At 35.9% G+C, this 13,002-nt stretch overlaps 1 protein-coding gene across 2 annotated transcripts in view; it reads left to right on the plus strand.

Annotated features, from left to right (window-relative positions):
* The window catches only part of SLC2A2 (solute carrier family 2 member 2), a 36,773-nt gene extending 28,597 nt beyond the window's left edge, over positions 1–8,176 (plus strand). The window contains exons 10-11 of one of the 2 annotated variants that reach the window (XM_060011146.1): positions 541–744; positions 832–8,175. In XM_060011146.1, the coding sequence (XP_059867129.1) occupies positions 541–744; positions 832–1,032 (405 nt within the window). In that variant the 3' untranslated portion in view covers positions 1,033–8,175. Of the gene's footprint in view, positions 1–540; positions 745–831 lie in introns of both variants that reach the window. The other variant, XM_060011145.1, reaches the window with a different exon arrangement.
* Positions 8,177–13,002: the final 4,826 nt, after the last annotated feature.

Consider the following 13,002-nt stretch of genomic DNA (forward strand, 5'->3'; position numbering starts at 1 on the left):
AAGGAGAAGTGTAAAGAAAAAGAGAACTAGTTTAGGGGTTTAAATATAGAACATCAGCAGGTAAACTGTGCTTGTTACCCAGAGAGGCAGTGTATATAATAGTAGAGCACAAGCTCTGGGATTAGCCCAACCAGGTTCTAATCCTGGCTCTGCCACTTGGCTGCCTGTGTGACCTTGGACAAGTACCTAGACCTTTCCAGCCCAGCACCAGCATCCACTACTTTACAGGAGGTCATGCATCCTGTCTAGCAACCTTGGTATGAGTAGAAGCAAAGGTCACTGGATCTTTGCTTTTCCTCTTTCACAGAAAAAGAGTGACTAAGAGTCATGGAAAATCCTAATCCAGAGGATTTCCTATAGCGCAAAAGATTTAAGGATGACTAAACTTGTCTACAACTAGAATAACTTATACTTAATTGAATATAAACACATCAAGAAGGGAGCTATGTCATCTCTGAACTCAATGAGAATCTACCTAGCTAAAGGAAGAAGCAGTCAATGTCAGTTCCACTTTTGCTTTGTTTTTTGTTTTCTCCTCAGAATAAATTGGCTTGGATGAGTTACGTGAGCATGACAGCCATCTTCCTCTTTGTCAGTTTTTTTGAAATTGGACCAGGCCCCATCCCCTGGTTCATGGTGGCTGAGTTTTTTAGTCAAGGACCACGCCCTGCTGCTTTAGCAATGGCTGCGTTCAGCAACTGGACCTGCAATTTCATTATAGCTCTGTGTTTCCAGTACATTGCGGTAAGCAGCCTAATACTGTACAAATTTACTGAACAGAAGATAAGGTTGAAGAGCTGCTAATTGGAACTCTGTTTATTCTCTGTGCAGGACTTCTGTGGACCTTATGTGTTTTTCCTCTTTGCTGGTGTAGTCCTGGCTTTTACTCTGTTTACATTTTTCAAAGTTCCAGAAACCAAAGGAAAGTCCTTTGAGGAAATCGCAGCAGAGTTCCGAAAGAAGAGTGCTTCAACCAAAGCACCAAAAGCTGCTGTAGAAATGGAATTCCTTGGAGCTACAGAGACTGTGTAAAGATAACCTGCTTTTTGACAGGAACAGAAACAGGAAGGAAGCAGTGTTTTTTAAATGACAAGTTTTTTGAGAATTCTATATCTACATCTTGAAGTACTGTTTTATTTTTTAAAGAGATGTTATAGGCTTTGATCAGAAATGTCATCAAATATTACAAAGAAAGTATTTTTTTAACTTCGAGAATCTATTTTGGGTGGTAAGGCTCTATAATTAAGTAAACCAAAAAGTCTAGCTCATTTTGGTACACTAAATGGCAAGTACATTCTAATGTTCTTAGTGCTGTCCTTTACAACAAGAGTATCCTGAAGTTGAAGCAGTTTCAGAGTTATTGCACGTGACTAGAAACACGTGACTAGAAACCTGAAGACACAACCAATATTAAGCACGTGACTAGACACAACCAATATTAAGCACGTGACTAGAAACCTGAAGACACAACCAATATTTACATATTTACATATTTAAATACAATTAAGTTGGAATTTTCCTACCTGCAGACCTCATATCAATACTAAGGGAGATATGACTAGTGGCAGTAAGGTCCATGTTAAAATTGATAACTTTTCCAGTTTTTCCCCTCAGCTTTTTTCTTGTGCATTAGAATTTGTGTTGTGCTTAAAAAGCTTTTTCTGTTATTTTTCATGTGGAATAGTTTATTAAGCACATTAAAATATGGTTATAAAGAAAAACTTTTATTTTGGGTAGGCTTACCAAAATCTTTCAGTATTTGGGGAAAAAAATTTTTTTTTGTTACTTTGATGACCAAATGGTTTTTGTAAGATTAAACACTAAAAGGTTTTACCTGGTCATTTAGCATGGGTTATCAGTTAATATTAACAGCTATTATAAACCCATGTTAATTCCTTGCTGGTTCAATCCTTTGAGCTATAGTTTGTTTTGCGTTTTAACTGAGCACAGCTTGGTTTTCTGAGTTGTGTTATAAAATATACTCAAACAGTGATAAATCAAACACTTTGTATATCTCCTCAAACCCCAAATAAGATACAACAGTCTAACCTAGGAAATTGGAAGTAAAAGATTGCTCTGTTTGTTAAAAAATATTTTCTGAATTCTTATGTTTTAAAATAGAGTTGAAAAGGTAAGGTTGGAAGATCCTGAGGGCAGCCTCCTGAAAATTCATGAATGTTTAATTTCAGACTTGATCGATATCCTTTTTTAATTTTCTTGAAAAGACTTGAGTTGCCTAACACAAAACAATCATCCCATTGGACGTTTCCTTTTTTGCCTTAGCAGTATATGGAGGCTATCTAAGCTGTTCTCTTGCAATTGCTACCATTTATTGTACACTACCTATGTGCCAGGCACTGTTACAAGTGCTTTTATGTGGACAAATTGGAAATACACAGATAATTGAACAGACTTTCACTTACAGTCAATTTTGCAACTATGGAAATACAGTTCTGATGGATACCAAAGGCTTAGCAGGGAGCTAAAGTATCCCCAGGCTGTTTTCCTCACAAAGCAGAGCACTGAATCAATCTTTTTTACATTTGCTTTAATGTGCATGAAAGAAAGGCACTTTTTAAAAAGTTCTCTTTAAGAGTGGGAAAAACAATACTGAACACTTGGTGGGGGGTGTTTGTTTTTTCTTTTTTTTTTTTTTTTCCTTTATTTTTCTTTCCTTTTTTTGACCAAAGGTGTTTACCTTTACGTAATTTGACATTCCAAACAACATGAAATTATTTCTTTTCACTTTGATTTTTGTTTCCTCTGGGCCAATTTGGGATAAACTACTTTCACTTAGGACTTCAGAACACAGTCACAGTGAGCTTAAATAGTTCAGTAGACCTTTTTGCTAAACTGTGAACTCTGTTAAAAAAAAAAAAAGTAGGGACTCTGAATAGGGCAGGAGCAGGAAAATGGCTCATCTTGCGGCTCCTGTCTTCTTCAGGATGCTGAAGCATCAGCGTGCTGATGGCCTTTGAGAAGCCCAAAGTTGCACTGGTAAAGAAATTTAACGTATTTATAGGTGATGAATGTGATTTATTCACATTCTTTAATCACTATTCCTGACCTCATTTAGAATAAAGTAGTAAAGGTTTAAATAAAGAACCCAAAAGACTCCTTTTAAGTTTTAATTAATTATTCTGATTGACCACAAATACCAAAAATTCGGACCCTGCAGTTTTCTGCCTCAGAGAAATGTAAATGGCATACATTGTTTCCCTTTCATAATTTTTTCCTTTCAGAGATACAAGTGAGTTGAAAAGAAACATTAAGATGAAATAAGAGGCTAAGACAAAGGAACTAGCTTAACATGATAAAAGAAACTCCTAGGTTTTCAACAATATTCATCATAATATCGGCACTAATTAATCAGATTTAATCCCAGGGAAATTAGACGTGTGTTTGAATGTTTAATTTTCATAGTATGCCACCATTCTTGTGGAATTATTTTCATACTCTAACATCCTTACAAATGTGATTTTCTCTTAGCTTGCTCGGAGCATGATTACACTTCTTGATCTGGCTACTCATCTGCTAGATCTAGTGTTGCCCACTGTCATGACACCAACGCACGGATCTTCTCTCACTTCCTTCTCCCCACTCTCCTCTACACGATCAGCACAGTAGTGCATGCTGAGTTGAGACACAGTAAGAGAAAGCCCCTCCTCAAGGAGCTCAGTCTATTGAGGAGCTCAGGAAGACCAGGGTATAAACATCCCCATCTTCATCTTTTTCCTTCCATGAACCTCAAACTGAAGGCCTCTTTTGTAAAGAGGGCTCAATCATATACCTACCTCAGAGAGTTGTTGTGAAGATTAAATGTAAAGTGCTAAGCAGAGTGTCTGGTACAAAGGGGGCGCTCAATAAATGTTACCTAGAATTAGTATTCATGAAGATACTGTTAGGATACAGGACTACCATATATAAGATAGTTCCAATTTTTTGTTTTGAATAAAAAAAGTTTTATAAATTCAAGATAATATTTTCTTACTTCAAGCAACAGTCTCATGATGACAAGGGAATGTTAAGAATTAGGGTAGATATTAGGCTATCTAATTCTTAAACCCATACCTGATATTTCTAAGTAGGTTGTAAGAGTTTCTATTGTATTTTTTAAACTTGCTTTTGCCTAAGTTATTTTTTAAGAGGTCTATATGTAATATTATTTCTTTGGATAATACTAAGTACAAAATAAAATGCTATATATCATATTTAAATGTAATTTAATAGGATTAAATCACAGGGCAAGACCAAACCTTGATAATCCTCAAAAATTGCAAAAGTGTATAAACCAGTATACGTGCATAAGCTACTTCTTCTTGCTAGCTTATTGTTGCAAACGTAGCAAATAAAGCAGTATTAGGCAATATCTTGTGCTTACAGCGTCCTAAGCAAAAGTGCTGAGTAAAGTATATATAATTTTTCATTACAATTCTGTATTAGTGACCTGAGGAGAAAAGGTTTATTGTCAACCACTCTGAGCCATCTGCTGGTGTTTTTACTGCTTTCTAATTGAGTGCACATTAGAAAGAATCATCATGAAAATAAACTTGTTTTATTAGTATGTATACACTATTAATATCTATACACATACATAAACTATATGAATGTATACATATTTATAGTATGTATACACTATAGTTTTATGTCAATACGTGTATTTCCAAATACTGTGTTGTTTTATTTTATGTAGAAAATAACCACATTTAAGAAAATTGATATTGGTTTATTGTATATACTCATTTCCTCTCACAGTATCTTTCCTATTCTCATTTTAAAGATAATATGTGAGTTACATTTTAAACCAAAATTTTATTTCCATCAAGCAGTTGTTTTGATTATCAGTAGTAGAAAAAACTAACCTGTAGGCTAGGTAAGAACAATTGAAGAGGAATGAATGACTCCCTTTGATGAAAATAGAAATAATTTAATTCGGTAAATATTGAATTGCACTCCTATTATGAACAAGACACTTTATTAAAGTTTTGTAAAAGAGACAAAGCTTAGAAAACATGGCCTCTATCCTCATTCACCTGCATACTCATAAAGGGGATAAAATTTGAAAACAAATAGTTATAGTACAAAGGAGAGAAAAGGAAAAACTGTAAGTTAGTGGTTTTAAAATTTTTAAGTTAATGTCTAAAATTTTTCATCATATGTTTAAATAGCTGCAAAGGATAAAATTTTTCAAAATATAGTATATATTTACATTTTAAAATTGCTATGCTCTATTTATTCAATAGCATTTAATTACCATAGTAATTTGTTACTCAACATAACCACTTAAAATATATATATAAATATATTTTTATATTTAACAGTTGGAAAATTTACTGCATTATTTTCTATTCTCATATTTCTGTTCCATTTCCCCCAAAGAATTTTATCCTAAAGCAATAAATATACGTGCTTTAAAATATTTTTGATGATTCTAAGTTTCTGCAACAAAAAATATCTATAATTTGAATTTTAATTTTTAAAAATGTCCTGTGTCTACAAAGGTCAAAATGTTTAACCTCTTTTTCTTTTCTGGATTGAGTTAGCATTTATGATAATTAGTAGCACATAACTGCAGAAAATTATCCATATTACAAATTTTGATAAAATTATTCATTTTTTATTTTTTAATTTTTTAATTGAAGTATAGTTGATTTACAATATTGTGCCAATCTCTACTGTACAGTAAAGTGACTCAGTTATATACATTTATTATTTTTAAAATATTTATTTTAGAAATTCATCTCAGTGAGAAGTATGGGTTTTCTTCAAGTAATTTAAATATTAATGGATAGGGGCTTCCCTGGTGGCGCAGTGGTTGAGAATCTGCCTGCCGATGCAGGGGACACGGGTTTGTGCCCCGGTCCGGGAAGATCCCACATGCCGCGAAGCGGCTGGGCCCATGAGCCATGGCCGCTGAGCCTGTGCGTCCGGAGCCTGCGCTGCGCAATGGGAGAGGCCACAACAGTGAGAGGCCCGTGTACCGCAAAAAAAAAAAAAAAAAAAAAAATTAATGGATAGGTATTTCTTATTGCTAATGTGAAACAGTGTTCAACATAAATCCTATCATTACTTTTTGTTATTATAGATGTATTGAAAATCTTGTTTTCATAAATAAGTAGATAGGAATGGAAGGACCAATGTCATTTAATTCCATAACTATTTCTAAGTTATAGCCAAAAAGCACATAAAAATTAATCATCAAAGTAATTTTTAATAAACTATCAGCTAATAACTCAATTGGGCCCTTTAATTTTGTTGAAATCAAAGAACCTGTATTGTGAAAGGACTTGTTATCCAGTTGTTAAAATTATTCTCTCCCTAGTTTCTGGGCAGCATACCAAAAAGGCTTTACCAAGACTTATTAAAAGACTATTAGTTATATTGTTGAATCTTTCACTTAGAGGCAACTTGCTTAACATGATATACTCAGAAGGGTTTGGGAAAATTGAAATATAATTAATTTCATGCATTTTCACATATATGTGATGAAATTATTCTATTTTATCACATGCTCTAGTCACATCAAACCTCAGATGAGAGCTCATATACAGCTTGTTAGCTTGTTCAATTCATGGAAAATGTCTGTCATAACCTAATGGGCAAACTCAGTCCTTATTGTTAAACTAATTTTCTAAATCAGACTTACTTTCTATCTGACTTAATTTTTCACTTCCAATGAGCACCTTAATACTCATTCCTGTGACAGCCATCTCATGTCTGAATTCCAGTGCCTCCACAGGTAAACATAAATGAGTCATGGGTACTGGTCACCAGTCTGTCTCCTGCATTTCTTACAGATGCTTTATATTCTTTACTTTTACTGGTCTTTCCTTCAGGAGCAAATGCACTTTGAAAATAATTGGGTACGGTCTGCTAAACCAAAGTGGTCAGTACCCTGTTCTACAATGTCTGCGTTCAAAATATCCTAACTCAGGCCCAAATATGCTATTTCTTATGCCATCTTAATTAAGGTAGGCGTCACAGTTAAAATCATTTCCAAGTATCCCTTTTTCTGGCACTGCTAGAGGTTTGAGTCTGTGGCAATGCGCCACGGTGAAAGTCAGGATTCAAGGAGGACTATACCTGTCTTTTGTAAAGTAGGAGAACGATGACTATGAAAGAGGTGTTGGGGAAAGAACTGGCCTACTGCCCAACTGCAGGCACATTACTGAGCATGAAAACGTATGTTTTTGTCCATGAATAAGAGATAACGTGCCCAACTCTGACAAGTTATTATCAGTTATTAACAAACTAAATGCTAGGAGGAGGGAGGAGGAGAGGAGAGGAAGAAATGAAACTTAAGAGGATCAGCCCAGAAGATCCAGCATCTAAACAATGGGAGCTCAAAAGAGAAAAAATAAAATAAAATCAAAATAGAAGGAAGGAAATTATCAAAGACAAATCATACTGGAATTTTGCTGAGCTGAAGAACAAGGCTTGAGATTGAAAGTTTATTGTGTGCGAAACACAAATAAACAAACAAAGCACAAAATTTCATCATGAAATTTCAGAGCACCAGCAGTTAAAAAGTACATATAAAAGCATCCAGAAAGTAAAGACAGGTCACATACAAAGAAACAGACTTCATAAAAGCATGTCATATCTGAATAGCAACTGTGAAAGCTAAAAGGCTATGGAACAATACCTACAAAATTCTGAAGGAAAATTATTTCCAGCCTAGAATTCTGTTCCCAGACATATTATCAGTTGAGTGTAAAAGTAGAATTAGGCATATTTCCAGACATGCAAGACTCAAAAACTTACCTGTTCTGTACCTTTTCTCATGAAACAAGTGGAATGTGTACTGTGCCAACAAAGAGAGAGAGAGAGAGAGACATGGAATTCAGCAAAAGGAGAGAATTAAAAATAAGTCTCAAGGCAGGAGTCATAGGTGACAGCAAGCTCCAGGGCCTAGAAAGCAACCAATTCAGATTGAAGCAAGAAAAAGAAGGTTCCAGGGGAAAACAAAACTAAAATATTCTCTGATGTGTTTGACCATATGAAGAATAATTTGGAACATTTAGAAAACAAAAACAGTGCCAAGCACATAGAAAACTAAACAAATGCAAATAGGAGGCAATTATGAATTCCTAAGGAGAGAGTGCAGTAGGGAGCAGCATAGAAAGGAAACGTCCTAGTACACTTCTTGGGTCAATGGTGAATAATTATTCACATAATTATGTAAAACACTAGATATTGTTAACAATTCTTACTTTCAAATAAAATTTATAATAGTACTGGACTTCCCTGGTGGCACAGTGGTTAAGAATCTGCCTGCCAATGCAGGGGACACGGGTTTGAGCCCTGGTCCGGGAAGATCCCACATGCCGCGGAGCAACTAAGGCCGTGTGCCACAACTACTGAGCCTGCGCTCTAGAGCCCACGAGCCACAACTACTGAGCCTGCGCGCCACACCTGCTGAAGCCCGCGCACCTAGAGCCCGTGCTCCCCAACAAGAGAAGCCACTGCAATGAGAAGCCCACGCACCACAATGAAGAGTAGCCCCCGCTCGCCGCAACTAGAGAAAGCCTGCGCAGCAACAAAGACCCAATGCGGCCAAAAATAAATAAATAAAATTTTTAAAAAATTTATAATAGTACTATATTATGAGATATGTGGAGAAGGTGAGAAATTGTGAGAAAGAAGCTCAATTATTATTTATCATAATAAGTTGTCGACACATAACCACCAAAATCTATAAAGCAAAAAATATCCATATAAGCCTATGTGCTGGTAATTTTCCCTGTGCTTCTGCAGATCTGTGTTTACCCTTTCCACCCTGCTCTGTGACTCAGAAGGCTGATCTCTCCAGACTGTATCATCTAGGCTCCTTGTCTTTGGCTTCTAGTTGGGTGTGCTTAATGGGCTGCCCTAGTGGGAAATGGGAGGATAAGAAGAGGCAGAAAGAAGGCTATTGTTTCCTTCACCTTCCAGCCTCCAACCCCTTGGGCAGTGACTGCACGCCTCCACTTAAGGCCACAGCTCCTGTACAGCTACAGCTACAGTTCTTACTGGGTTCTGATAATCATTCCCCAAATCTTGCCTCTTTTAATCCTAGAGTTGGTAATGGCATCATACTACTGTTAGTTCCACTACTGGCTAGTCCCAGGTGCTTTACCATCCCTTGTTGTTTCCTTAACTTGGCCCACTCCTTTGTAAATCATTTCTTCATTAAGCTTTTCTAACCCCCCCTTTTCAGGGGGCCATCTGTTTCTGCTGGGACCTGAACAATACAGCATATGAATTAGAACATGGATATTAAAGCTTTAAGAAATAGTTAAAAACTTTTCAAGTATTCACCTCTAAGAAGACTCATGGTTGAAGACGGATGGGGCAAGAAATTATTGTGTTTTTAAACATATGTAATATAAGCCTGTGCTATTCTTTAACCTTTAAATTATAGACATGCATTATTTTATAAAAATTTAAAAATTATTAAATAACAATAAACGTTTTAATTTAAACTATTAAATCAACTGAAAAAATGCTATATAGCACAAATATGGATGAAATTATATATACACAATATATTTTAGATAGACGAGAGAGATTGAGAGAGTAAAGAGGGGTAGAAAGAGAGGGAGAAGAGAGAGGAGGAAGAGAGGGAGAGAGGACAAGAGAAGAAAGTACAGTGGTTAGTGGTTATCAATAGGTGATAGGATTTCAGGTAGTGTGTTAGGGTTAGGGTTGGTGTTGGGTTTAGGGTGTGTGTGTTTGTGTGTGTGTGTGTGTGAGTGTATGGTCCAAGTTTTCTTCATTGTGCACGTATATTATGCTTATAATAGGCTAAAAAAATGTGGGGGAAATTAACCTTCTTTTAGAAATAGATGGTAGAAGAAAAGGGTCTGCAATTTGAAGAACAATACAGGACTTGATTACAATGGGAGAATGTGTGAACATGTTTGTAGACTAAGGGAAAGGAGAAATAGACAAGGAATTTTAAGATTCATGAGAGAGGATAAGTGAGGCATGGGAAAGTTTGATATAAAAATCACAGGGAGTGCTATTAGAAAGGAGGAGACAGAAAAGTGAGAGAAAAATTTAAAAAGGAAAAATGATATGAAGACATTTTGAGGCAAAGAGTAAAAACGTTGAAGTTTCTTGTATCAGGTTGACTAGCCATTTTCTGCAGAGAAAGTACTAGGTAAGCTCCTACCCTGAGCAGGAATCTTAGAGATCATTGATTCCTGAACCAACTCCTATAAACCAATTGCACCCTAATGCTAAACCCTGATTATAGAGTTATCAGCTGAGTCATCTTGGGCAGTTCACATAATCTTCTAAAGTTTCAGTCATTTGCTCTTAATGTAAAATGAAAATAAAGATAGCACAGATTCTGCTTAAATTATAGGATTTTGCAAGATACAAATAATAATTGTTAAAAAAAATTTAATGAAATATGCAAATAATTTAGTTCTCAAATGATGTATTTGTCTGCTTGGACTGCCATAATAAAATACCAAAATATGCCAAAATAAAATGTGTGACTTAAACAACAGAAATTTATTTCTCACAGTTCTGGAGGCTAAGAAGTCCAAGATCAGATGGTCACCTTCTCCCTGTGTCTTCTCATGGCAGAAAGGGTTCTAGTGCTTCTTCCTCTTCTTATAAGGGCACCAGCTCTATCCAATTAGGGGCTTACCCTTATGACCTCATTTAACCTCCTCACAGGTCCCATCTCCAAGTATAGACACTTTGGGGTTAGGGTTTCAACATATGAATCTGGGGCGGGGGGGACACAAACATTCAGTCCATAACAACAAATGGTAAAGAACTTTTACCTCCAAGAGAGAAAAACAAAAGACACACTGAGGGAGGGGTGGGGTGGAAAGAGGACCAGTCTGTCTTGGAGGAATTAACATGTTTTAATATTATTCTATTTTGAAGAATGAAAATGAAGCCCATTTTTACTTTCTTTTGCTGGTGTCATCTTTAATCACACTTAAAAACTTTCCCAAAGCATCTACCCATCAATTTCTTAAAGGACTCTACTCTTTTTTTAAAAAAATAATAGCACATTTTGGAAAAGGAAAAAGACTGGGGGCAGTATGTGTTGCAGATATTGGAATTTAGGGTTGCCAGATAAAATACAGGACACTGAGTTAAATTTGAAGTTTGGAATCTCATGCAATATTTGAAACATGCATATGCTAAAAAATTATTCATTGCGTATTTGAAGTTCAAATTTAACTGAGTGGCTTCTATTTTCATTTGCTAAATCTAGCAATACTAAAAAATTACCATTATAAAATCGTGGCATGTATGTACAAATACATAGACTGGCAAAATAGAATTAAAAACTCAGAAACAATTACAACTATATAAAAGTAATTAACACTTGATAAAATGGGTATTTCAAACAAGGGGAAAGTATATATAACTTGATAAATGTTACTGAACATATACATACCAGTTAGAAAAAATAAAGTTAAATGCCTACTTCACACTAACCAAAACAATTTGTTGTAAATGGAGAAAAGTGCTAAATTTAGAAAACAACAACTAGAAGGACCAAAAGAAAATGTGGAGGAACACTAATCTAACCTAGGGTGTAAAAGATCTTTCTAAAATAAAGCAAAATAGTAATAATAATAATAAAGGAAAAAAAGATAGCTTTTTCTACCTAAGTATTAAACATGTGTATGTTTTTAAAAAATAAAGTGGGGGGAAATTGTCAACATATACAACAAAGGGCAAATATTCTTAATGCCTAAAGAATGAGATGCCATTTTTTTCCTGCCAATTTGGCAAAACTATTAAAAATGGTACTACTGGGCTTCCCTGGTGGCACAGTGGTTGAAGGTCTGCCTGCCGATGCAGGGGACACGGGTTCATGCCCCGGTCCGGGAGGATCCCACGTGCCACGGAGTGGCTGGGCAGGTGAGCCATGGCTGCTGAGCCTGTGCATCTGGAGCCTGTGCTCTGCAATGCGAGAGGCCATGGCAGTGATAGGCCCACGTACCGCCAAAAAAAAAAAAAAAAATGGTACTACTGAGGCTGGCAAGAGTGCTAAGAGAACACAGCCCTGACACACTGCTTGTGGAAGCATAAATTAGTATTATCTAGAGAAAACATCCTTCAGAGATGAAAGGAAAGAAAAAACATTTTCAGGTGAAGAAGAAATAAGGGATTTTTGTTACCAGTAGACCTGCTCTAAAAGAAATTCTGAATACATTTTCTTAGCATTTCTTCATGCTGAAGTGATAATACAAATTATTATGATTGTAGTGATGGTTTACTTGACTATATATTTGTCTAAACTTACAAAACTGTATACCAAAAAGAGTGAATTTTACTGTATGTAAAATTTATAAAAAGTAAATTTAGTGTTTTTTTAAAATTTGGATAAAACAAAAGACAATGAATTTATCATCTCAGGTCACTCGAGGAGAGATTTTTTTCCATTTTGTTCTACCTATGGTCAGTCATCAAAATATGAATCAGCAGAAGAGGAATATGCCAATCATCAAAATCCAGAGATAATCCTAAAGCACGATTTGAGCTTCTCTTCACAGTCTCTGAGCTGACACTCAAAACCTCTTTCCAGAACAGCCAATGAGGCTTGACAGAGTTTCAGCATCATTGCCAGACCTCCCCAGGTGGAGCCATTAACAATCAGTGAAATGGCCCAAAAAGAGAGCACTGAAAGGAACATGAGTTTCAAAAATCTGCTAACTGCATTGTCAATTTCTGAATGATTGAGAACTGAACAGAGAGGCCATGGTACCACTTTCCCTGTCTCACACACCTACCATGCTCTGTAGCAGAAATCAACTCTGCAACAACAATCTCATGTTACTGTGTAACCCTGAGGAGGCCAGGATGAGGCTGTCTCTGTCTGGAGTTGTGCTGATTGTCACCCGTCAATCTGTACAGTCAGGAATGTCTGTACCCAGAGCCTCTGGCAGCCAGTTCTACTTTAGACTTGTTCCCAAGTGACACTGGTGATTATTTTTATCTCCTAATGTTATTGTTTAACTAATTCACTAATGATTAAGACAA

Source organism: Delphinus delphis, chromosome 4, assembly GCF_949987515.2.
Source record: "Delphinus delphis chromosome 4, mDelDel1.2, whole genome shotgun sequence".
NCBI lineage: Eukaryota > Metazoa > Chordata > Mammalia > Artiodactyla > Delphinidae > Delphinus > Delphinus delphis.